At 43.3% G+C, this 25056-nt stretch overlaps 1 protein-coding gene across 1 annotated transcript; it reads left to right on the top strand.

Annotated features, from left to right (window-relative positions):
- Positions 1-21193: 21193 nt before the first annotated feature.
- Rraga (Ras related GTP binding A) lies at positions 21194-22795 on the top strand. The gene has a single exon (XM_027400377.2). The coding sequence runs from the start codon at positions 21447-21449 to the stop codon at positions 22386-22388; it is 942 nt and encodes a 313-aa protein (XP_027256178.1). The 5' UTR covers positions 21194-21446; the 3' UTR covers positions 22389-22795.
- Positions 22796-25056: the final 2261 nt, after the last annotated feature.

Genomic DNA, 25056 nt, shown 5'->3' with positions numbered 1-25056 from the left:
GTAAAAGCACTTTTTGCCAAAGCTGATGACCTGAGTTCATCCCCAGATCATGCATGGTAAAAGGAGAGAGAACCAACTCTCACAAGTTGTCCTCTGACCTCCACACATGCACCTCGGTACATGCATCTACACACACTAAATAAATAAAATGTAATGAAAATTGTTGACAAGGAGTTCATCTGATTTCAGGGTATTAGCCTGAGCCACTGCCCATCTCCTGGCTCTCTCCTATGCCCCCAGCTGCTCTCCAAGCTAAATCCGGATTAAAGAATAAACTGTTCGGCTAAGTCTTTGCTTTTCATGTTGAACTCTTGTTCGCAGGTGTTAGGTGGATTTTATTTGGAGATCGGAGTGGAAATATACCATACTTGAAAGAGAAAATGCGTCGCTGCAGAGAAAAGGGTGACTTTTAAAACTAATCATCCTGTATGGGGTAGCATTTCTGAAATTAAGTAATTTTGCCTGTTCGGACAGGCAAAACCTAACTTGTTTCTGACATTACAGATTCAATTTGTTAGCATTAGAATGAGGGGCTTTCAGATATCTGGATATTCAAAATATATGGATATATTTGGCTAAGTGGTTAACTTGACAGCCACTTAGAAATACTATCCTTTCCCTTCGGAGCAGTAATCATAGAAACTTTAATGTAATTTTGAAAGAGCCTGTTTTAAAAAAGGGGGGGAAGGGTGATAAAAGAGAATGGTAAGTTGTGCTATGCAGTGAGGATGACTTTAATCCCCACAGTCATTGATTTTAAGACTTGAAAAGCTCTAACCCAAACAGACATTTCATTGAGTGTTTGTTCACGTCAATCTCAACTTGAGAAGTACACTGACTATTGGGCTCAGGTACAGGCAGCCCCTGAGAGTACACAGGGCCTGCCAGTGTGTAAAAAGTACATTAAACCTTGTAAGCCAGGCCAGCAAGATGGCTCAGCTGGTAAAAGTGCTTGCCAGCCAAGCCTGACTTCCTAACCTCAAATCCCCTAAACCTACATAAAGGTGAAGGAGAGAACTCCACAAAATTGTCCCTTCATCGAGACATAAAATAATTTTTAATTGTGTTCAACCTTCGCAAACCATTCCAATCAGCCAACTATCACCCAGCCCCCAACCATTTGACTACAGTCCCTCTAACTGAACAACTCTGTGGAACATTTTTCACTGTCTGCCAGTTAACAAAATGTACTCTCCTGCAGTACATGCTGTCTCCTGAGAAACAAATGCTATTTTCCTCTTTCAGGGCCTTCATTATCCAGAATACAGACTGGCACCTTTGTCAACATTCCTAATAACACTTGCTAATTTCACCTTTCTAAGTGCTCTCTGCTTGCTTTCCAGTGGCTCCACCCTCACAACAACCCTATGATACAGACTCTCCCCTGTGCCCATTTTACAGACAAAAACAATGAGGCACATGAAAGTACAGATGTCGCTGCAAAGCGATCAAGGTGGCACAACCAGGCTGTGGAAAGGCTAGAATTTGAACTCATGGCCCTGGTCCAGCATCTGTGCCTTTGATCTGTGTGCTCTGCTGGCCCCATAGCAAATCGTCACTCCATTATTAAGCAAACGGAAGCTGAATATGGTGGCTCAACACCTGTAATCTCAGAGTTCAGATGGGAAGATTCACAAGTCCCCCTCCCAAAGCATGGAAAGGAAAGAGGAGGAAAAATGGGCAGAATGTCAATATGATACCTCAGAGGCAGGTGGGGGCCCTGCTCAATGTGCCTCTGGCATATCCGGCATAGTCTCTCTCTTCTGGGACCAACACCTTTAGTAAATGGCTTGCCCCACCCCCCAAACACCACCTTTCCCTTCAGAATACATATCCCTCCCCCTCCTCTACCTGCCCTGAGAATAAGGTTCTGCTATTACCGCTATTGTACAAGGACAGCACATGGCTGGCAGAAGCTCACAGTCGGGCAGAACCAGGATTCAAAACCCGGGGTTCCTGACTGCTTCCGTTTCCTAAATATTCAGCAAGCCCCTTCCTCCTCCTGTAGCCCCACCTCTGGAATACTCCAGCTTCAATGTGTTGCCCTTTTCCTCTTTCCGGCATGTCATCTTCCCAAACAAATTACAAATCACCCGAAGGGTCAGTGTCTCAACATCAGTGATGGGAATGGAGTTGAAAGCTTCCCACTAAGTGGAGTAGTTTAAACTAGTTTTCATAAACCTTTGAAATTTTTCAGTAAATGTAAGGTGGCTAGTAATGTAAGGAAGGGGAAGAGGAAAGAAGAGGAATTAAACCAGGGTACCCAAACACATCCACACTCAGCCTGCATGGTAGAACAGACCCAAACACATCCATTCTTAGCCTGCATGGTAGAATTTTTTTTTTTAACCACCATTATCAGAGTTAGTACAAAGCTGTGTTCTATTCCCTCAGTGTCATGATTTGACCAGTAATACACAGCCTTATATCTAACAGGAAAAGTATATGTGAACAATTAAAGTCCTGATATCTAAAAGACCACATTTTAAAGAGCCTATAAAGTAGCTTAACATGAAAAGTACAGAAAATACACAATCAAAGCAAATCAGTGTTGAAGTGAAAGATTGTCTCACTTGTCATCTACAAAAGTCATCAGTTAGTATTTGTGAAGCATTTTTCCTGATTTTCCCATCCTTTTCCCTCTTACTCAGAATTTATGAAGTCAATTTTATTTAAATTAAAAACAAGAATTCTTCTTGAAACATGTAATATTCAACCAAGTCCTGATTTTTTTTTTGTCCTTCCTCTTAGTTTGTAACAGAAACTCTAAGAAAATAAAATCTAAGGTTAAGGAAATTTCCATCAATGTGAAGAAAATATTTTTCAAAATTAAAATAACAAGTTCCTCCCTGGTTCACATAACTGATTTAAGTTGCAGATACATGGCTGCCCTAGAGATCACCTTCCTCCATACACTCCCAGAAACAGCCAAATCAACATCCTTCAAAGCAATTGGCCGGTCCTCTCTGGGGCTACCTTCTTTATGAGATGCTGCACATATGACCAACGCTACATAAATATTCCCTGATATGTTACCCCATCCTGGAATTTCCTGTAAGTTCTACAAAATCTTTTAAATGGTACACAGTAAGCCATAAAATAATCAGATATAAAAGTAAGCTACATCAATCCGTTTGTTAACATCTACATTTCTTACCACTATTTTGGAAAACATAGGAGGTACTACATTGTAATCTTGGGAGAAAGATTTGCTGTTTATGTTGCTTTACTAAAAAGCTTAGGATTGCTATATGTTTTACATCACATGCTACTTCTCACTTGGACAGGAGCCTTCATACTGTGACCAATAGACAAAATGGCTCAGTGTGGACACCGTTCAGCAGTAGAGCCCGAGCCTGGGATATGTGAGATCCTGAGTTTGGCCCACAGCACTAACAAAAATTAAGATGATAAATGTCAGGGACTAAAGAGATGCCTCAGTGGCTAATAGCATAAACTGCACTTGTAGAGGGACCAAGCACAGTTCTAGTACCCAAACTGGGTGGCTCACAACCACCTGTAACACCAACTCTAGGAGAGTCTGATGTCTCTGACCTCCAAGGGCACCTGAACTCACGTGTGTGTGTGTGTGTGTGTGTGTGTGTGTGTGTGTGCGCGCGCGCGCGCACACACACACACACACACACACACACAACACACACACACACACACACACGATTTCTAAAAAGAAGAATGGTATCTTTTTATAAACTTTTGTTTCTATTTTGTGCTTGAGTGTCTATGCACATGTGTGTACTTGGTGCCTAAAGAAGCCTAAGAAGGGCTTCAACAGATTCCCTGGGACTGGAGCTGCCATGTGGGTACTGGGAACTAAACTTGGCTCCTCTACGTGAGTCCTCTTAACCACTGAGCCATCTTTTCCAGCTGCTTAAATTTTACATTTACTTACTTATCTTGTCTGTGTATGTCACAGCACATGTGTGGAAATCAAAGGACAGCTTGTGAGAATCTGTTCTCTCCTTCCAGCATGTGGGCTCCAGGGATCAAACTCAGGTCATCAGGCTTGATGGCAAGCACCTTTACCTGCTCAGCCATGTTGACCACCCTATAGATGTATCTTAAAGCCTGGCATAGTGTGCATGCCTGTAAACCCATTGACACGATAAAGCAGAAGACTCAAGTTCAAGGCCAGCTGGGGCTACATAGGGAGCCCCTGTTGGGAAGGAGAAGAACAGAAAGAAAAAGTGGGTCTGTGTTATTTGAAATTAAAACAGACTGAACTACAACGCCTAGTAATGTCTGATATGCAGTTAAATGTGGACACAATTAAAATCTACTGTATGTCCAATCTTAACAAAATGCATCCCTCAGCTTCAATTCAGTGCTTCCGTTTCCTTACCTGTAGGCTGAGAGAGCTGGAAATCACCCAGGTGCCTACAGCTCTGAGGGCAAGTCAACACCTGTCTATGCAGTCACTGTCCTGCCCCCAGTTGCTAATTTAGCTTCAATTCCAAGTTTCAAATTGGGAAGGACAACTTAAATAAACTAAAAAGCTTCCCCAGGGAGAGCAGGCTGAGGTGACAAATCAAACCTCCTTCCTAAGCCATGTTTCCCATGCTGACAGCCACCATGATGATGAGAGAAATGCTCTGAATTTTCTACAGTCTTTAGAACTGTAGAACTTCCAAAGTGGGAATTTCTTCAGTAACAGGCAAAACTGGTGGCTTTCAGATGCAACCAGAAAAATCCCCTCTTTTGGGGTTACTTTTCTAAAACATACCCACATACACATACATACATACACACACACACACACACACACACACACACACAGAGAGAGAGAGAGAGAGAGAGAGAGAGAGAGAGAGAGAGAGAGAGAGATTGCAGCTATATGGAGATAAACAATGTCTGGGTTTTTAACTGTTGACTTTACTGTCTTTCTGCAACCTATGAATGTTCACCTTTGCTTATTTGGTACTGAGCATATTTAAAAAGATTACAATATACGACAGTAGAGTCCCAGTTGTCAGCTTTTGGTTGTTAAGGGAGGCTGTGGAGTGTGTTTTGATACAGTGAAGTATGTCTGGTTTCCTTAAACTAGTAAAGCTCCCTAAAGTTTTATGAGTGGTAGAATCTTTGATTGTACATATTTGAAACACCTTCATTCTAATCTGTATTCAGCTCCTTGAGGAATAACACCTTCCTCAGCTAAACTAGGCCCTAAATGCTGTCTAGTTGCTCGTTTTAGAAAACTTTTGGTAAACCTATTTAAAAAATAAAATAAAAACAAAATTCAAGGAAGGAAACTTCAAAACCTCAAAGATTTTGTTTTCCATTTAAGTTAGACTGGCTGAACCAGCTATGAGGATTGGCTGAGAAAAGGCTGCCATCTTGTGGCAGAACTTAAGAACTTATCCTTTGGTGGCTGGTTCCCAGGAGATAGTGGCTCTTTTGGATGGAAACCTTCTGCAGCTGCCGAAGCCTTCCCCCACTAATGAGTACCATGTACTGTAGCTGAAAGTGCATTTAAGGAGACACCCATGGTGGCACATGCCTACAATCACAGAAGTGGGAAGGCTGAGGCAGGAGGGTACCGAGTTCAAGGCTAAAAACAAAACTCAAAAACAAAGAAAAGCTGGGAATAGTGGTACAGGCATGTAATCCCAGGGCTTGGGGGATGGAGACAAGAAGAAGAGTTCAAAGTCTTACACAGTATGTTTCAGGCCAGTCTGGGCTACATGATACTCTGTCTTTAAAAAGGGGGGGAGGAAAAATGGAAGGGGTGGGGAGAAGGATGGAGAAAAAAGTATTAAATCTTCGCTCTAATAAATGTGGTTTCCTTCCCACTCTAGAAGTCCTGTTTTCAAGAGCTATAGTTGGATTAAAAAGAGGCATCCCGGTGACTCCCTCAGAAGCTCCAGTCTCCCCCCACCCCCACTTCCCCAAGGGAGTTCATGGCACAAACCTTTCTTTTAGATCCCATCTTAACTTCTTAGGTTAGAAATCTCCACAAACCATAACTTCTAGAGCTGAGAACCCCTACAAAATCCATTCTACCCCAACAGCCTCTGGGTGCATCTAAGTGGGGTGGGGACAGAAAGGTGCAGCCTTGACCAGCAGAACTCTGGGGTGATGGACATGTTCCACATCTCAGTGCAGTATGGTAAGCACTTAACTCATGCGGGTTTTTATTTTATGTGTGTGAGTTTTTGCCTGCATATATATGTGCACTGGCTGGCTATGTTGGCACATGCCTTTAATCCTGGCACCCAAGAGGCAGAGACAGGTGGATCATTGAATTTTAAGCCAGGCTGATCTACAGAAAGAATTCTGGACAGCCAGGACTACACAGAAAAACCTTGTCTGGAAAACAAAACACAATCACACACACACAAAGGTTTGAATAAGATAAACTTGTGTTCATGTGCACCCACGATAGGTGGGGTGGCATCTGACTGTATACACTAAGCCTCTCCAGTGAGTGCCCCACCCTCCTACCTAAGACTGCATGCTGTGCAAAGATGGAACTCAATGACTTCAACCCCGAAGCTAAGAGCAGAATGGGAACCAAAGGGTGATGAGAAAGGCCCCAAAAGGAGGCAAGTCTTAAACAAAAACCGAGTTTTCACTAATGCAAAAACTTACCCGTGAACACTGCTGCAGTCCCACCTAACAAATTCTGACAGCAAGGGCCACACTTGTATGTGACAGAGTTCAGGGTCCTGAGAAATGGCAGGAAGTGTCTGTAGACTGCTGGTGGGATTGTCCTTAGAGATTGCTGATTAAGCAGGAGCAATGACACCTGTTTTCAAGCTCCCCAGTAGACTCTGACTAGCAGCCAGGGCTGCAGTCCAGTCACTGCTGAGATTTCAAAGGGTTCTGCTTTCAGAGTGTCCTTAACCTATTCTCCCAAATACAGTCATTATGTTATTTCATGTAACATGCTACAGTTGGAAAACCCTTTTTCAGATCTCAAGATGCCAACAGGGGAAAGTAGAATCCATATGCAGTAGTGGCACACATTATCCCTTTATTTATAATGGTCCTCTGAGGGAAATATTCATAAGGAAATTTTAATGCAGAGAAGTTTAGTTGCCTATCCAAGATGCCACAGTTAGGGTCAACCCCGGAGCCCACCCTCTTCACTTCGTCTTAGCCAGAAGGCTGAGAAGCAAATCCAGAGCCCACCCTCTTACATACGGCCCCTCTGCTGCCCCCTGGCTGGCCTAGTCCTGCAGCTCTCTAATTGTCCTGGGAAAACAGACAGAAGGACCATCTCAGAGATGGCAACCCAAAATGTTTCCCCAAAACCCTGCATTCATTATGCTTCACCTCCCATGGTCCGTCTTAAAGGCAAGTGGTGGAAAGGCATCCCACTAAGCTTGGGCGGGAGACTGCAAAGTACTTTCCCTGGTGATCCTTGTTCAGGTCAACACTGCACCAGCTGGTGCCAGTGCCTCGCGCTTCCCAGACCAAGTACCAATTTCTGTAAGTGGGAAATTCACCCACATAAAAGAACTCTTCTCCATCCTAAGAATTGCAGCAATACTGGCCTCAACCTGGCGAGGGTTCTAGCCTGTCTGACAGTATGTAGACAAGGCCTGACCGGGTCCACTCTCAAGGTCCCTGCAGGACCACAGAAGTATGTCTCAACACGAGGACGCTTTTTCAACACGGGTGCATCAAATGCTAGTTGACAAACGTTGCTGCCGGGGGAAGCAGTGGGATAAAGATACTACTATCTTCTCTGGCGTGGCTCCCTAGGGAGTGTGAAAATCAAGCCCTCACCCTTATTGACCTTGGGGGACCACCTTACCCGCAGGAGCAGAGATCGCAGATACACTTCCGCTTCACCATCCTTCACTTCGGAGCGTCCACCACCGCACACTTCTCAAGGACCTTAATAGATGCTGGATTTTCTTTAGCGAAATTCTGTCGTCTATTCCCCTCCTGAAGCTGTCCTTGCGCAAACAAGCAGCACCGAGCACAGAACGCTCGCCAGCCCGACTCACATGCTTCCCGACCTCTAGCCGCCAGAAGCACACACCTGCCACCAGCAGCCTGGCCCCTGCAAGCCGCAGGGTCCAGACTGAGTCCTTTGTGACCTTCACAGAGGAGGGCATCTTGAGGTGGCAATGACATCACAAGGACCTCTTGTGAGGTCAGACCTCTCACACTACCTCGCCGGCAGACTCAAGACAAGGACTCTCCCACTTGACCTGGAAGAAGACGGAGGATATGTTGGAGGGCTTTGGAAGGCCTCTGGGTCCCAGAGTTAATCCATGTCACATAATGCAAAGACACTGAAACATATTTTGTTAGGGTGGCGCCTGCCATCTCTAGGACACATTGTACTCCTTAAAATGCATGTCCTGACCTCTAGAATGTTGATCCTGAATCCTATTTCCAGCTCTTCCTGGAAAATCTGTGCCTTGGCTGCCAGGCATCTTGGAATTGCTCTCAACCACAGGCCTCCCTCTGTTCTTAAGAACAAAGCCCTTTGAGAGGGCCCACCCCTTTTGCTCAGGTGGTTCGCTGCCTCTCCAGCTGCTGGTAATGATGTCTGGAAGCAGGGCTTCTCAAATGCTAGCAGCATCAGAACCACCTGGCTTGATGAGAACCAGATTGCCAGGCCCCACCGAGTTTCTGTTGTTTCGGAGATCTGGGCTCCAGAAAATATGCATCTCTTACAAGTTCTTGATGATACTGGTCCATAGACCACACTTCAAGGCCCACAGCTTAGGAGATTCGATTTTGCCCTCTGACCTCTCACCCCTAATAGCTAATTGGTCCTGAAAAACACTGTAGGTATTTGCCCTGGAATCTCCTTTATTAAATAACTTCTAATGTGAGCACAACTCGATGGCTTAGGTTGTGACCCCACATATAGGCTGAGGTAGGAAGGTTGTCAAAAGTTCAAGACCAGCCTGGGTTGCAAAGTGAGACTTCATTCTATTTCAAAGAAGCAAAAACAAAACAATTCTGGGAATCGTGTTTTCACAAGCTAGCAGCTTGTTCTGATGATAAAGCTAGATCAAAGCCCCCACACCCCACACCCTCACTTTAGAGCTGGACGTGGTAGCAGGAGCCTAGAACCCCTGCACCTGGAATAATGAGGCAAGATCACAAACCTGGGCTGCATAGTCCTTTCCCCGTCTCAAAAGCAAACAAAAATGTACATGAGTATACTACACAGTATACTTCTCCAGTAGAATGTTTGGATTTAAACATTATTGATTCTCTTTCTTTCTTATTTACATTTATTTATTGCAGAGAGAGCCACACAGGAGTGTGCCATAAGTCCTGTGGAAGTCACAGGACAGCCTGGAGAAGTTGGTTCTCTCTATCCACCCTGAGGGTCCAAGGGCTGGAATTCAAATCGTCAGTCTGGTCCACAAGAGTCTGAGGAATCATGGATTGCAGCAGTGTTGACTTGTTGTGTACTGTTTTAGGTTTTTCTTCCATGCCAGGCTAAAACAGAAGTCAGCAAATCATTACCGGCTGTCCACATTCAGTTGGTAGCTAGTTGGTAGGTCACTGAGTTAAGAATGTTTGACATGTTTAAATGGTTGAAAATTAAAATAACATTACATGAACTGTGAAACATCAAATTCTAGTTTCACTGTCTATAAAGATTTGAATTTTGTTACATTCTACAGAAACATTCCTGATTTTGCCACTTTACCCACAGAAGCTATAATATTTACTATCTAACTATAGTTTTCCAACCTGGGTTGTAGAAAGACAAAAACATAAACTCAAACAGGCACAATGTTTAACCATCATTTTTAAGAACCCAAAGCTACTTCTTGCCTTTCTGGTAAAGGGGAAATGTAAAAATGTGAGATGGAACAAGGGGAGGAAGAAGGCCTCAGAGAGAGAAATGGGAACTTTTAGAAACCAAATCCTGCAAGGACAGGGTCCACCATGTGCACCCACTGTTCATTGCCAAGGACAAGGTCGACCATGTGCACACACTGTTCATTGCCAAGGACAGGTGTTACGATAAATCTTTCCACCAAAACCACCTGAGCCCTACTGCCACATGGGCGGTCTCTGCCACCCGAGTTCTGCCTGCCTCATGGATGGACAAAATAATAGAGACATATTAGGTACAAAGCTGCTTGGCCAATGACTAGGATTCCTCATCTGTTAGCTCAGTCTTAATTATCATAAACCCATATATTTTATAAGACTTATCTTATAGAGGATGCCTTTCGCTGGCACCCTCTCTTGCTCACATGGCGCCGATGGAGGAGGAAGGGGAAAAAGGGGCACTTCCTCTTTCTCCTTGCTAAGTCACTTCTGGCCTGGATCACCACTTCTCTACTACATTTCCCAGAATCCTCTTTGACTCCTAGTCCTGTCTAACTTGCTGCCGTTGGCCAAACAGTACTTTATTCAACAATCAATAAGATAAGCATACACAGAAGTACTTTCCCCATCAGACAGGGTCCACCATGTGCACCCACTGTTCATTGCCAAGGACAGGGTCCACCATATGCACACACTGTTCATTGTCAAGAGACAGGATCCACAATGTAGTTGTTACAAAGTAACTGATGCTGGGGACTGGCATTCTTTTCACTGCTACCTAAACCTTGTTATGTATTCATGAACCTGCTAGCAGAAGTGAAGTCAAGTTTTGAGATAAGTACTAATTGCCCAACTCACTACCTTCCTGTGGCCCTTGTCATTCAAAATGATCAGGTAATGAGTGTTTTTTTCATTACAGTGAGTATATAGTTGTGATGAACAAAGGGACCCCAGGCGGCCCTTCTGTCCTGTTCTTTGAGTTTGTCAGGAACTACAAGAGCAAACCAATCAGTGCTAAAAATAGCCTGAGGAAATGAAGATTTGCAAAACTGTAGAGGATGTCACAACTATGCAGTTAAGTCAGAGGTGAGCGGCCAGCATGATGGCTCAGTGGGTCAATGTACTTGGCATGAAAGCCTTGGCATAAAGCCAGGGTTCGATCCCTGGAACCATGTAAAACTGAAGAAAAGAACTGATTCCACAAAGTTGTCCACACACCACCACACCATACACACAATAATTACTAAACAGTTAGGATCAGAGATGAGCCATTGAGCCACAAAGCTCCACTTAGGAGAAGGTACCCACCAGTGTGATCATGTATAAACTTCTGAATCAGCCTCTCGGTGAAATAGCCCTTTAGAGATGAGAATCACGGCCACCCTCCCATCAACAAGTTAGTTCATTATCAAGTTCTTTGACACCACAATGGCTTCCACTGTTCACAAGCAGGGCTGGCTTTTTGCATTGCAGCAGAATATACTCAATCTCCTTTCAAATTCAAATGAGAAGAGCTTTGGGTAAGAAGGTGAAGAGAAGGGAAAGAGAAAAAACATAGGGCTAGGAGAGGAGGGGAAAGAACCCTAAGAATTGATTCTCTACTGAGAGTCCCTACCAGACAGCCTTTCATTTATTGGGTGATTAACCTGATCTTCGGCAAGGCCTCTGCAAAAGACTCTGCTTCCCAGCAGCCTTCAGCCTCAGTAGCTCTCCCTTGTGTTAGTCCTCTCTCTGTGTAATCATTAGAGCTGTGTGCTGAGAGCTGTGAGTACTCCTAGCAAGTCATCAGATCTGAGAGTGGTCCTCAAGACCTCCCTAACGAAGTGCATAACATAACCATTAGGGATACACACATTGTGAACTCAATGAGATTCTACTACACCTCAATTTGAATGACTGTAATCCAATATTGCTGCCAAGGACAAGAAGTAGTGACTTCCAAGATTGTTAGCTAGAGTATCACATGGTTCAACCATTTTAGAAAATACTTTGTTGAACTCCAACTTTAATCCATGGTAATATGATAAGATACAGGGGGTTATTTCAATTTTTTTGTATCTATTAAGACTTGCTTTAAGCCGGGCAGTGGTGGTGCATGCCTTTAATCCCAGCACTCGGGAGGTGGAGGCAGGCGGATCTCTGTGAGTTCGAGGCCAGCCTGCTCTCCAGAGCAAGTACCAGGATAGGCTCCAAAGCTACACAGAGAAACTCTGTCTCAATAAATAAATAAATAAATAAATGAGAAAGAAAGAAAGAAAGAAAGAAAGAAAGAAAGAAGGAAGGAAGGAAAGAAATGCATAGACCATAGATTGCCTTCTCCAGTTTCCTGTAAATGGGCAATTACCACACCAAAGAACAGCTGTTTCATTCCCCAGGAACAATAAATCAGAGGGTATCTAGATTAGGGGAATATCTGACATTGAGTACTAGGGCTCCATATTATATAGAGAAAGATTAAAGTCTGCCTACAAACTTAATAGTGGGAGACTAGCTTTCTTCTATTCAATAACAAGATTGTCCTTTAAGTGCTATTTATGTCCCCAAAGCATGAACTGTGAATGAAGACTTGTGGCACAGGATAGCACTCCTAGGATGCAGTAGAACCTCTGGGAGTCAAGCCCTCCCACAGAAAGCAGCTCTCATGAGACTCTTAGGTGATTCTCAAGAGAGGATGGTTTAGAAGATGCACCTGGTTCAAAATAACTTACTTGCCCACACACATTTTCACAATTCCTATCCTCCTGTGACATAAGGTGATGTTAAGGGCATTCTTCATTGTTCCTGCTGTAGGCCATTTGGACCTTAATTATCCAAAGCTAAATAAAACACCTTTTCTTCAAAAGTCCTGGTGAGAAAATTAAGATCACAAGGGCCAGACATAGGTTTAGACGACATGGTACTGATGTGGTCATCAAGAGTGACTTACTTAAGAGGGCAGCTATTGGGTATCTGAGACACCACAAGATAGCAACAAATGTCTAGTACTCATTCCACACCTACTTCTGGCAAATGCCACTTACTTTTATGTGACTCTGAATAAATGTCCTGAGACTAAGGTGTTACCATTTGCTGAAGTGAATCTTTTGTCACATCTGTCTGCCACCAGAGCTCAGACTCACCTCTTGAGTCTTTCATTGTTTCATTTTGTGCTTTGTTTTGTTTTGACTAGTCTCAAACTCTTTTTTTTGGGGGGGGGTTCAAGACAGGGTTTCTCTGTGTAGCTTTGGAGCCTATCCTGGCACTCACTCTGGAGACCAGGCTGGCCTTGAACTCACAGGGATCTACCTGCCTCTGCCTCCCCGAGTGCTGGGATTAAAGGCATGTGCCACCAACGCCCGGCTTAGTCTCAAACTCTTGATACCCTTGCCTCACTTCCTTACTGTGCACCACCAAACCCAACTTAGAGTATTCTTTACATCAATAAAAAGCTAACTAATAAACTATTTATTGGCTTATACTTAGTAGAAAACTCTTGGGAGAATTTGACACCCAAGTCTAAAGATGCAGACAATAGCATGCAGGAGTCCCTAGGTGCAATCCCGAAAAATAAAAACTGTAACGTCCGCACCACAACTAAATCTAATGGTACCTCCACTTGTGGCATCGAGCTACGACTAAGTGTGAGTATCGGGCGAAAGCCTGAAGATTTAATTAAAAGCAGAGCTGTCTGGCCGCTTGCGCTATGTGCATCTGTCTTTTATTCCAGGGAGAGAGCAGCCTTACATATACACTTACAGCACAGTGGGAAAACCCCAGGTGTAAGAGCTCAGTTTTTAATGCCAGTGGGGCAAGGCCCAGGCTGTAATCCAGGACCAGAAAACAGGATGTATCTGTGGTTATCAACTCATGGAGACCCCATGGGGGCTAAAGCCCAACATCTCTCCTAACAAAAAACCTTCTTCAAATTAATATTGTAATTACCTTAGAAAGGTAAAAGATGTTTAATGCAAGAAAATAATTGTGTTAAAAAAAAAAAATCAGGGGCTGGAAAGATGGCTCAGTGGTTAAGAGCACTGGCTGCTCTTCCAGAGGTCCTGAGTTCAATTCCCAGAAACCACATGATGGCTCACAACCATCCGTTATGAGATCTGGTGCCCTCTTCTGGTGTGCAGATATATATGGAAGCAGAATGTTGTATACATAATAAACAAATAAAATCTTTAAAAAAAATCAGAGCCAGTCAGGTGGCTCAGGAGGTGAAGGCACTTGCTACCAAGACTGACAATTTGAGTTCAAGCCCCGGAATCTACTGATAAGAGAAAATCAACTCCAGAAAGTCACTCTCTGACCCTCACACATTCACCATGGCATACACTTTCAAATTTTAGAATGTAATAAACATTTTTTTAAATAAACCAGGCAGTGGTGGTGCATGCCTGTAATTTACCCAGCACTCAGAGGCAGAAGCAGGAGGATTCTGTGGAGTTTAAGGCTAACTTGGTTCATTATAGACTAAGTTCCAGAACAGCAGGGATGCACAGAGAAACCCTATCTTGAAAATAAAATAAATAAATAAATAAATAAATAAATATCTGCCTGACTGTAGTGAAGCAACCCTCCATCCAGAACAAGAAAAGGCCCAAGATGAACAGGAGTCTGAGGAGTCTTATCAGGAAAGCACTTACAACCTTCCCTCCCCTACATGTCAGACTCCCACACACACACACTGAAGCTGCAGAACCAAAGTCTCCCACACTCCCCTTCTGCTCTACATAGAACTCACTAGAGCCAGAGGGATCTGAGAAGGTCACTTTTCAACTCAACACAGCTGTGCCTATTCATTTCATAAATATTCTTTCTCTCTTACTTTTTTTTAAAGGTCTCTTTTGTAATTTTAATTGAAGCACTGCTAATCACTTAAGTCTTTTTAAAAGCACCAAATTTTAATATCTAAGTCAATTTGGGGGTGGGGGGAGAAACATTATCAGGAACTTCTCTCCAGAACAAACAATGATGTTCATTCCTCTGCATGTCCAAATTAAAGTCTACTGAAACCAAAACTAAAACCCAAACCCCACACAGAGAAGAAAAGATACTAAAATCACATTCTAGGGGGTCAGTGCACTCCAAATCTCTGATGGAATGTCTAATTGTCCTTTGGCTGACTTTCACAAATTAACACCCTAGTTCATCAAAATATACATTTTTCCCATTGGCTTTTTTTAATTAAAAATAATAATTAAAATAAAAACACTTGAAGGAATTCATGACCAGTTGTCTGACTCAGCTGATGGCATATAGGGCATATGGAAGTCAGGAAGGCGGCTTGCGGCACACGACATTCAGGGGATGCTCATCTTTAAGGCTTAGCTTTCTTCCAAACAGTGTAAAATACCCACAATTCCAAGTATGAAGGGACACAGACAACCTCTTTTGAGAATTCCACAGGACAATACAGGCTGCCATTTTTGTTCGTGTAGGTTGCTAAATAGTCATGGTTCTGCCAGGTGTGCACTGACTCTGCCATCCCCTGCTCCTGAAAAAAATGAACTGAAGGCCTTTCAGAATGGCCTCACTGTCAGCTTTGGTGCCGAGCGTGAAGTCGAGCGTGCTTTTGCCTTGCTGCTGCCATAGCGAGGCGAAGCCCTGTGCCATGCCTGGGGAGGCGACTGCGGGAGACTGAGGGTGGGTCAGGCTGCGGCCGGCCTCTCTCTTATTTTCTACTGTTAAGTTCTACTATAGCGTATGTGTCTCCGGACAGTTTTGCTTTCATTTCTACATTGCTCAATTAGGTCTTAGGACCACCACTGTCTATGTGCCCACCCAGTTGACTCTAAGGCGATCTTCACTATATTCTCCAGCCCCATCTCATAGACCGCCACCACCCCTATTACTATGGCTTCTTCCTCTCACCCTCACCTCCTACCTTTCCACTCCCTAACTATAACTTTCCATAGCTTTAACAATCTCTAAAATCTTTGGACCCTGACTGTATCATACCTTTCCCTCCTAGTCACTTTACCCACCTGGGTGGTTTTTTTATTCCAAAGTTGATCTTAATGCTTAACCCTTTTCCTCAGGCAACCTATTTTTTCAAAGTATATCTAATAATTAATACTCAGCTTTACCTGCCTTCCTTGCCTTCCACTCCTAATATCATTAACTAAAATTCAAGCATATGCCACACACTTCTTGGTTTTTTATCTTGCAATAGTTACTGAAGTCAGAGCACCAACCATTAGTAATTGGCTAGGCATTTGCATATTAGCAATATCAAACAGCTGTGGAGCTCCCATTTAAGGCCCTGCTCTGGAAGCAATGTAGAGCTTACTCTAGGCACCCAGAGCTCCTAGTCTGAGCAATTATGTTCTGAATTACAAAGTCAACCCTACCACATCCATGTCCCATCTGAACATTACAAATACTTTGACTGAAAGAATGCAACTGATAATAACAACAATAATGATAATAATAAAGAAAGGGACTGGAGAGATGGCTCAGTAGATAAGAGTATGTACCAGGGGACCTGAGTTAGGTTTCCTGTCAGATGGTTCACAGGGTCTGTTACTCCAGCTCCCAGGGAATCTGATGCCTCTGTCCTCCACAGGCACCCCCCCCACACACACACACACAGTTAAAAACAAGTCTTTAAAAAATAGATATAAACCAATCAAAGAAATGAGATCAGATGCATACATATCTTAAGGCATTAACATAACTATGCAAAATCAACACAACATAACTTCCTCAAAATTTATTAACCCTACAGCAATGACATCTAGTGAGAGTGAGTTGGATGAAATACCCAAAAAAGTGAGAACACAAGAACCTCTGTGCCTTCCACAGCAGAGCACAGGCCCAGATGTGTCATGGTTGCCTGGAGGCTCCAAGAAAAACCATTGTGTCATATCTGAAACTTGACTTTGTCAAGTAGCTCTTTATCCATTTCCTTTCTAGGAGTTCCATTACAACTAAAAATTAATAATGACCCTGCATAACTAGCAAATTATTTAAAGAGGTTTACAATCTATGTAATATTAATCACTTTACTAAAATACCTTACAATCTATAGTGTCAGGCTGTTGGAGAACAACACCTCAAATACTTAAATGGCAAATTTTAAAAATAGGAAAAATGGGGCTGGAGAGATAGCTCAAAGGTTAAGAGCACTGGCTGCTCTGCCAGAGGTCCTGAGTTCAATCCCGAGCAACCACAAGATGGTTCACAACTATCTGTAATGAGATCTGGTGCCCTCTTCTGGCCCACAGGGATACAAGCAGACAGAACTCTGTATGCATAATAAATAAATAAATCTTTAATAAAATAAAAAGAAGATATATACACCCACTTAAATCCCCACAAACTATGCTCCATGTAGCTATGCTAACTTCAATTTTTTTCACTTTAAAGGATAATGCCTTTTCTGATGCCCCAAAGCATTTTGCCCTAAAGGAGACACAGCCTAAAAATATATATTAAATGGAAAGACCTAGAAACTGATCAGTGGAAAAGGCCCAATGTTCTTCTAACATCAAAGGTTATGCTGTGTCTTTCCAGAAAATGAATAAGGTCCCAGATGTCTCCCACTCCAATGAATCTGACCAGGACAGCATCCCAGAGACCACCAGTCAAACAGAACATCTAAAAATAGATGGCAAACCCATTAAGAGGAGACATTCCAGTAGGTAGAATAGACTTAAGGAGATAACAAGGACACAATGCTACTGATGCCAAAATGATGCTGTTATGTTTACTGACTATATTATATGTTAATTCTCAGCTTGTCAGTGCAGAATTCAAACACCTTTTGTCATGGAGAATAGAAGACTGTGATAGGAGACAGAGTGATGTTGTTTTCCCATGCTAAAGATTGTTTTTATGCTTTTTTATTGCCAGTTCCAGGAATGATTACTGGAATACATAGAGAGGTCTCAAAGATGGCCTGTATGATTAGTAAAACTACTACTGTCAAGCAAAAATATGAGCAGAAATTAATCGAGAGATGGGTGAACTGAGGAGCTCAGTTTTACAAACTAGAGCTACTTTATATTATCGGTTGCTCAAGCACAATCTTAGAGGGTGTCATCGATTCCTTGGCATGAGTTGCTTTAATGTGTCAGATTTCTCTCACACTATGGATGGTCAAATTAATGATCTGCATAGGGAGATAAAATCTCTCAAGTGACCTTTGCATGGTCATCATGGTGAAGGTGGTTTTCCCCTTTCCTAGGTCCTCTGTTAGCTGTTCTTATAATTCTGTTATGCTTGCCTGTACTAGTAGAAAAGCAATGCAGGTGATGCATTCAATCTTGGCTTCTATTACAGCCACTTCTCTCTTTAAAAAATAGAAAGGGGGTGTGAGAGGCATGAAGGTCATTGTGCTCACAGATAAGCACTAGGGAAACCAGGAATGCTAAACACACCAAGGCTGTCCCTTCAAAGGGAGGGGACATTTAACCTGTTATCAGTACAGGCGGCTGTGAGAGGATCATAAGAATGTTTAAACACACAAGCAAACAGCTGAATGAAATAAGAAAGACAATGGGTGGTATACAAGGAATGCAACAGAGACGGAATTACTGAAGGAAAACAAATTTGAAATCCGGAAGTAAAAAACATAGTAGGTCATACTAAACTCTGTGGAAATTATCAGCAAGAATAGATGGTGGGGGACAGAGTATCTAAGCATCTAAGCTTGAAGACAAGATAGAGAAACTGGAACAATCCAACAAGGACAAAGATAAAATAATAATAAGGCTTCAATGGAAACTCCAAGATACACATGACACTCTGAAAAGGCCAAACTGATTGGATTATAGGCATAGAAAGAGAAAGAGAGAGAGAGAGAGAGAAGAATCTCTTTCTAAAGACATGGAAAGTGTTTCCAAAAGAATCAAACAGAAAATTTCCCAGTTTTAGGGAAAGAGTTGCCAGTTTAGATACACAAGGCATTTAGGACACCACACATACAGATCAGAAAAGACACTTCCTCACCATACTATAATTAAATACTAGGGACTGGAGATAGCTCATCATGTCAGCATTCCCTATTCTTCTAGAGGAGTCAAGTTTGGTTCCCAGCACCCAACCAAGGTGACTCTCCACTGCCTATAACCTTGGTTCAGGGAGATTCAATGCCCTCTCAGACACCTGCACACACATATACACTCACACAGACACACAGGCAGACACAAAAGCAAAATAAATCTGAAAAATTAAAACACTAACTATACAGAACAAAGTATATTGAATCTTTAGATTTATGTGTTTACTTTGAAGTACCTGTCAAACTCAGGAAGCTAAAAAGGGCCCATTTAGGGGTGAGGGTTCTAAATGGGTGAGGGATTAATAGAATACATACAATAGAAAATAGAGAGGGGGAAATATTGGAGGTTAAACGTTTAAGCAGTGATGGGGGTAGAGGTACAGGATGAGGAAGGGGTGGGGAGTTTGTTAACCAAAACTAAGGATGTAAGGAAAGCCCGTGTGTATGTGTGTGTGTGTGTGTGTGTGTGTGTGTGTGTGTGTGTGTGTGTGTGTAACTTTAATCACTGGTACCTGGAAGAGAATATTTCCCCTAGAAGATGTGTGTTATTAAACAGACTCAGTTCCAGGCATAGGATCAGGGCCAGGAAGGCCCCAGAGGCTCACAAACAACCCAAGTTATTGCTATCCCTTTTGGCTACTGACCATAACAAGACAGTAAGGTCTTGTGGCTTAAAACAGAATATATTTTGGTTGCAGGACATAAAGACATCAAGCTGGAACTGATCTAAAAGCTTCCTACCTACTGGCTAGTTTACATGGTGCCAGGAGGTACTAAGCAGGCTGCAGGGGAAGAAAAGCCATCAGTGTTATTATCTAGTGATGAACCCTGCATGCTACAATACCTACTAGCCAGACAAGATATACAATAACAGCACATAGGTTATTGGGGGGGGGGTTAAACAAACTGCTTTTGGATTGGAGTTGACACCTGTTCCAAAGGACAGAATTCATGCAAGGTACTGTAAACTTGAGGAACCTACTACTGTTATCTTGCTAAATTGACATGTCAAACTCTTTTCTAAATACTTGTGTTCAGACACATAGATTAGTGCTGCCCTCAGCCTCAACTAGAGATGATTCTCTCTGTAGTGAGTAGCAGTCAATGCAGAGACTCATAATTGGTCCAAGTATTGAGAGTAAGTGACTACTGAATGGCCAGCCCTAAATAAGACATCTATTTCAACACGCACACGCACACGCACACGCGTGCATACAAGCAGGATACTGTATAAAAGGGAGCAATGACCACTTTGGAATTGTCTTGCATATGTTAAATACCATTTATGAGAATGGGTGCTTCCCCTACATGTATGTCCGTGCACCACATGCATGCAGTGTCCATAGAGGTTGGAAAAGGGCGTCAGATCCCCTGGGATTGGAGTTACAAACACTTTCAAGGAGCCATGGTGGGTGCTGGGAATCGAACCCAAAGCGTCTGGAAGTGTACACACTTGCCTGTGTGAGTTTATGTGCATCGTATCTATGCAGGAGACCACGGAAGCCAAAAGAGGGAATCATATTTGAAAAGCATTTAACTGCTGAGCCATGTCTCCAGGCACAACGTTCAATTTTTGAACGAATGGATGAGGAAACAAATGTCTTTACTGGTACAGAGTTGTATACAACCTGGAAAGGGCTTTACAGTACGTGTGTAGTGTCCTAACTTAGGAATCTGAAGTGCCCTGGCTATCTCTCCTTGAAGATCAGCAGCAGAGCCCCCCAGTGTGACCTATAAGCGAGCAAACCCTGTAAGTCACTCAGACTCTTAAGCTACCGAAGGTTTGATTTCCTCGCTTGAAAATGCTTGTCCACACGGTTCCATATTACCCTCTCCTCAGGTTCTAGAATCTAATCACAAATTCTCAAGTCTGAGATTATGAGAAAATAGGACATGAGAAAGGAACTCGTCTGGAAGGGAAAGGGGGACTAACGAGAAGTCGGGATGTCTCCTGGTAAGGATACTGTCCAGCCCTGGGCAATAACTCAGCTTCTCGAAGCCTCTTTGTGTTGGTTTTTATTTGTCATCCCTAAGTGGGCTGACAAATTAGGCCTTGCCTCCTCCTGCCTGCCTGCTTAAGCCTTTAAAAAAAGAAAAAAAAAAAAAGGCACGTCTCTCGGTGAGGTGACTGGCAGAGGTCGTGTGGGACTTCTGGCCAAGCGAGGGCAGCATTCTCCCTCCCGGGCGCTCTCGAACCTTTCTGCAAACCCCCAGTCCAACCCAAACCTAGCAAAGCGCCGGTGCGGACTTCCACTTTCATTTTAACTCCCTGTGCCCGGCTACTACCAGGTTGCGTTTAAAAACCAGTCTCTCAGGACTCCACGGACTGCCAAGGCTTAGCTGACGTTCTCGCGTTGTCACCACCGGAAGTGGGTGGCGGCATGAACTCCGAGTTCTCGCGAGATACCGGCGGGAAGTGGGTGGCGGCCCGGCCGGAGCTGATCGCATCACTAATCGGCTGTCGCTAGCTCGGAGCGGCTGTGGACGTTGCCTCCGGCGCCCTTCTCTGAGGCCTCGCCTCGCCTCGCCGCCGCCGCGGTCTTTCCTGCCCCGAGCTCGCGCGCTCGGCCTCCCGCTGCCCGGCGGTGCCAGTCGCCCAGCCCCCGGAGCCGCCGTCCCCGTTCTCGGTCGGTCCGCCGTTAGGCCGCGCCTCAGGCCCAGTCCGTGGCGACGCCGGCAGGTGATGCCAAATACAGCCATGAAGAAAAAGGTGCTGTTGATGGGGAAGAGCGGGTCGGGGAAGACCAGCATGAGGTCGATCATCTTTGCAAATTACATTGCGCGCGACACCAGGCGCCTGGGTGCCACCATCGACGTGGAGCACTCCCACGTTCGATTCCTGGGGAACCTGGTGCTGAACCTGTGGGACTGTGGCGGCCAGGACACCTTTATGGAAAATTACTTCACCAGCCAGCGGGACAACATCTTCCGTAACGTGGAGGTTCTGATATACGTGTTTGACGTAGAGAGCCGCGAACTGGAAAAAGACATGCATTATTACCAGTCGTGTCTGGAAGCCATCCTCCAGAATTCACCTGATGCCAAAATCTTCTGCCTAGTGCACAAAATGGATCTGGTTCAGGAAGATCAACGTGACCTGATTTTTAAAGAGCGAGAGGAAGACCTGAGGCGTTTGTCTCGCCCGCTGGAGTGCGCCTGTTTTCGAACGTCCATCTGGGATGAGACGCTCTACAAAGCCTGGTCCAGCATCGTCTATCAGCTGATCCCCAACGTTCAGCAGCTGGAGATGAACCTAAGGAATTTTGCCCAGATTATTGAGGCTGATGAAGTTCTGCTGTTCGAGAGAGCGACGTTCTTGGTGATTTCCCACTACCAGTGCAAAGAGCAGCGTGATGTGCACCGCTTTGAGAAGATCAGCAACATCATCAAGCAGTTCAAGCTGAGCTGCAGTAAATTGGCCGCTTCTTTCCAGAGCATGGAAGTGAGGAATTCCAACTTCGCTGCCTTCATCGACATCTTCACATCAAACACGTATGTGATGGTGGTCATGTCAGATCCATCCATCCCTTCTGCAGCTACTCTGATCAACATTCGTAATGCCAGGAAACACTTTGAGAAGCTAGAGAGAGTAGATGGCCCCAAGCACAGCCTCCTCATGCGTTGAGTAATGCCAAATGTTCTTTAGTAAAATGCCGAATTACTTTTTTTTTTCCTTTGCATCCCTTGTTTTTGATATTCATAATGTCGTGTGCTTAAAAAGTGAGCTTTGAAATGTGTGCTTACTATCCCATCTCATCCCTAGTGTTAGCATTGGACGCTATGTACTCAGCTACCCAGTAGAGCTTCAAGACGGCCTTTATGAAAAGTTGGTGTGGTGTAGCACTAAAGTAGGTGGTTTGTGTGTGTGTTCTGGTTACCTGGTTATAATAGATAAGAATATTAAAGCAGTTATCTTCTGTATTATCAGATCACAAAGGTGGAATGTTACTATTTTATCAGCAAGATATTAAAATGTATTTCTAAATCCTCGGTTTCAATCATGAATAAACATTTATTATTAGCAACTTAAAATACGTTGTTTGAAATAATTTGAAGGTCCTTAATATTAAAGATTCTGATTATCCACAGTATTTATTGTTTGCTAGTTGGGCCTCCATTACTCTGGCAGTGCTTCATAGCAGCTGGAAGCAGTGGTTAAGACTCAAGGGGCTGGAGCGGTGACTCAATGGTTAAGAGCACTGCCTGCTTCACCAGAATACCTGGGTTCAATTCCCAGGATTCTGAGCACCCACAAGGCAGTTCACAGCCATCTGTAACTCCAGTTCTAGGGGACCGAACACCGTCTTCTGACCTCTGCAAGCACCAGGCATGAAACAGCCATACACATACAATTTTTTAATTAAAAATTGGATTCAAGGGCTGGATATTTATATAATGTAGCTCAACCGGTAGATGGGTTGCCTAGCAATGCACAAGGCCCCGGGTTCAGACACCAACGGCACATAAAAATGGGGTAGTGGCGCATGCCTGTAATCCCTGGTGAAGGCAGGATTGGGAGTTCAAGGTCATCAGAAGGTCTGAGACTATCCAGAGATCACATGAGACCCCTGGCCCAAGAATTTCTTAGGATAAGGATATAGCTCAATGGCAGAGTACTTGTCAGTTGGGCAAGACATTTGATTTCACTGTGCCTGTTCCCTTGGTTGTGGGTCGAATAATACCATGACATAAGACTGCCAAAAGTTTAACACAGAATAATAGTATACCCAGTTAGCTCTGACCACTGAGCCATTCCTCTAATTACTGCATGTGACATCTGGCTAAGTTCAAACCCTTTACATACCAGGTATTAAATAGTTGACTTGCATGTGTTTTAATTTATCCTCACAACCTGAGAGATGGTTACTTCAGCACTAATACATAAGGAAACTGCCATGACCTTAAGGTGAGAGCCTTTGTCTTTCCTATTATGCCCTTTACCACCATTGACAGAAAAGTTGTTTTAAAGAACAAACAAAAATAAAAACCTAGCTTTTGCTGGCGGTGGCTCATTCCCTGTAATCCCAGTATTCAAGAGACTAAAGTAAGATTATCAACCACCATAAATAATTTAAGCACAGCCTAGGTTATAGTAAGGTCTTGCCTAAAAAAAAAAAAAACTTATTATTTTAGGTATAGATTATCTCTTCATGCAATGCTAAATTTACAAATCAAAGAAAGCAAAGTCCCAGAATTAGTGTTTTGCCTTTTGTATTTATCTGGGAATTGCATGATACTGACCAGATTTGTAGATCACTTACTTTGTGGGGAAGGATTCTGAGGTTCCTGATGTGCATTGGCCATATGGTACGGTAAAAACAATACAGATATAAACTGCCATTCCAGTTCTAGTAATAGCTTAACGGCTGTGTTAAATAGTCTTTTAGAATAGAATAGAGACTTCTGATCAACTCGGAGCTTTTCGTTTTACAAGTAAGGCGGTGCATATGAGTGGTAAGGCTTTAAAATGTCTAAGCCTTTTTACAATATATACTGAACACTAGCAGAAGGTGTGATGACAGGTTCCCTACCCATGAAAAGCAAGAAGCTACTAAATATATGGTGTATAATGAGCATGGTGTCACAACCTTATAATCCCTGCACCTAGAGGCAGGTAGAAAGACCACTTAAGTCACCCTGGTCTACACAGGGAGTTCCAGGCCAGGCAGGGCTACAGAGCAAAACCTTACCTCAAAATAAAACCTGTTGTAGTAAATCTGGATTCTAGGGATTATAATGTCAGTAAGAAAATACTCTCACCTGTATCACCGAGCCTTTCAAATTATTTTGGTCAAGTTACTTTTATAAGTGGTAATTAGCCATGTGTTGGAGTCATAATTCTTTTTGAAACACAGAGAATTCCAGACCGGTGGTAAAACACTGAATATTTATTCTAGATAGTAGTATGTAGAACACACTTATAAATAGGACAAACAGACATTTTCTACTTAAGAGTATAGACTTACCAGCTTTTGGCACATAAAGAAACTGAACTTTACACCATCTTCACACATTAAACAAAAGGCCTTGAACACATTTTCTTTTAGTGCACTAGGGAAAAAATAGTTTGCTTCTATACAGGTCTCAAGAATTCCTGTTTATACTTTAGATAAAATAGATGTCATATCTTATAGCTAAGGAAAGTAAAGGTTTCAAAATGGCTGTTTAGTATATTCAGTTCAGCTAATCCCTGCCCTCCAAAATGTTCTTTAACTTCTCAAACTATTCTTTATCCCACTTGGTAACATTTTTTCACGCTCAGCATCATTTGTGTGCTTGTCCTCTTTAAACAT

Source organism: Cricetulus griseus, chromosome 2 (genome assembly GCF_003668045.3).
Source record: "Cricetulus griseus strain 17A/GY chromosome 2, alternate assembly CriGri-PICRH-1.0, whole genome shotgun sequence".
Classification (NCBI taxonomy): domain Eukaryota; kingdom Metazoa; phylum Chordata; class Mammalia; order Rodentia; family Cricetidae; genus Cricetulus; species Cricetulus griseus.
Note: the sequence above shows the minus strand (reverse complement) of the source record. Positions and strands in the feature narration are given on the sequence as shown.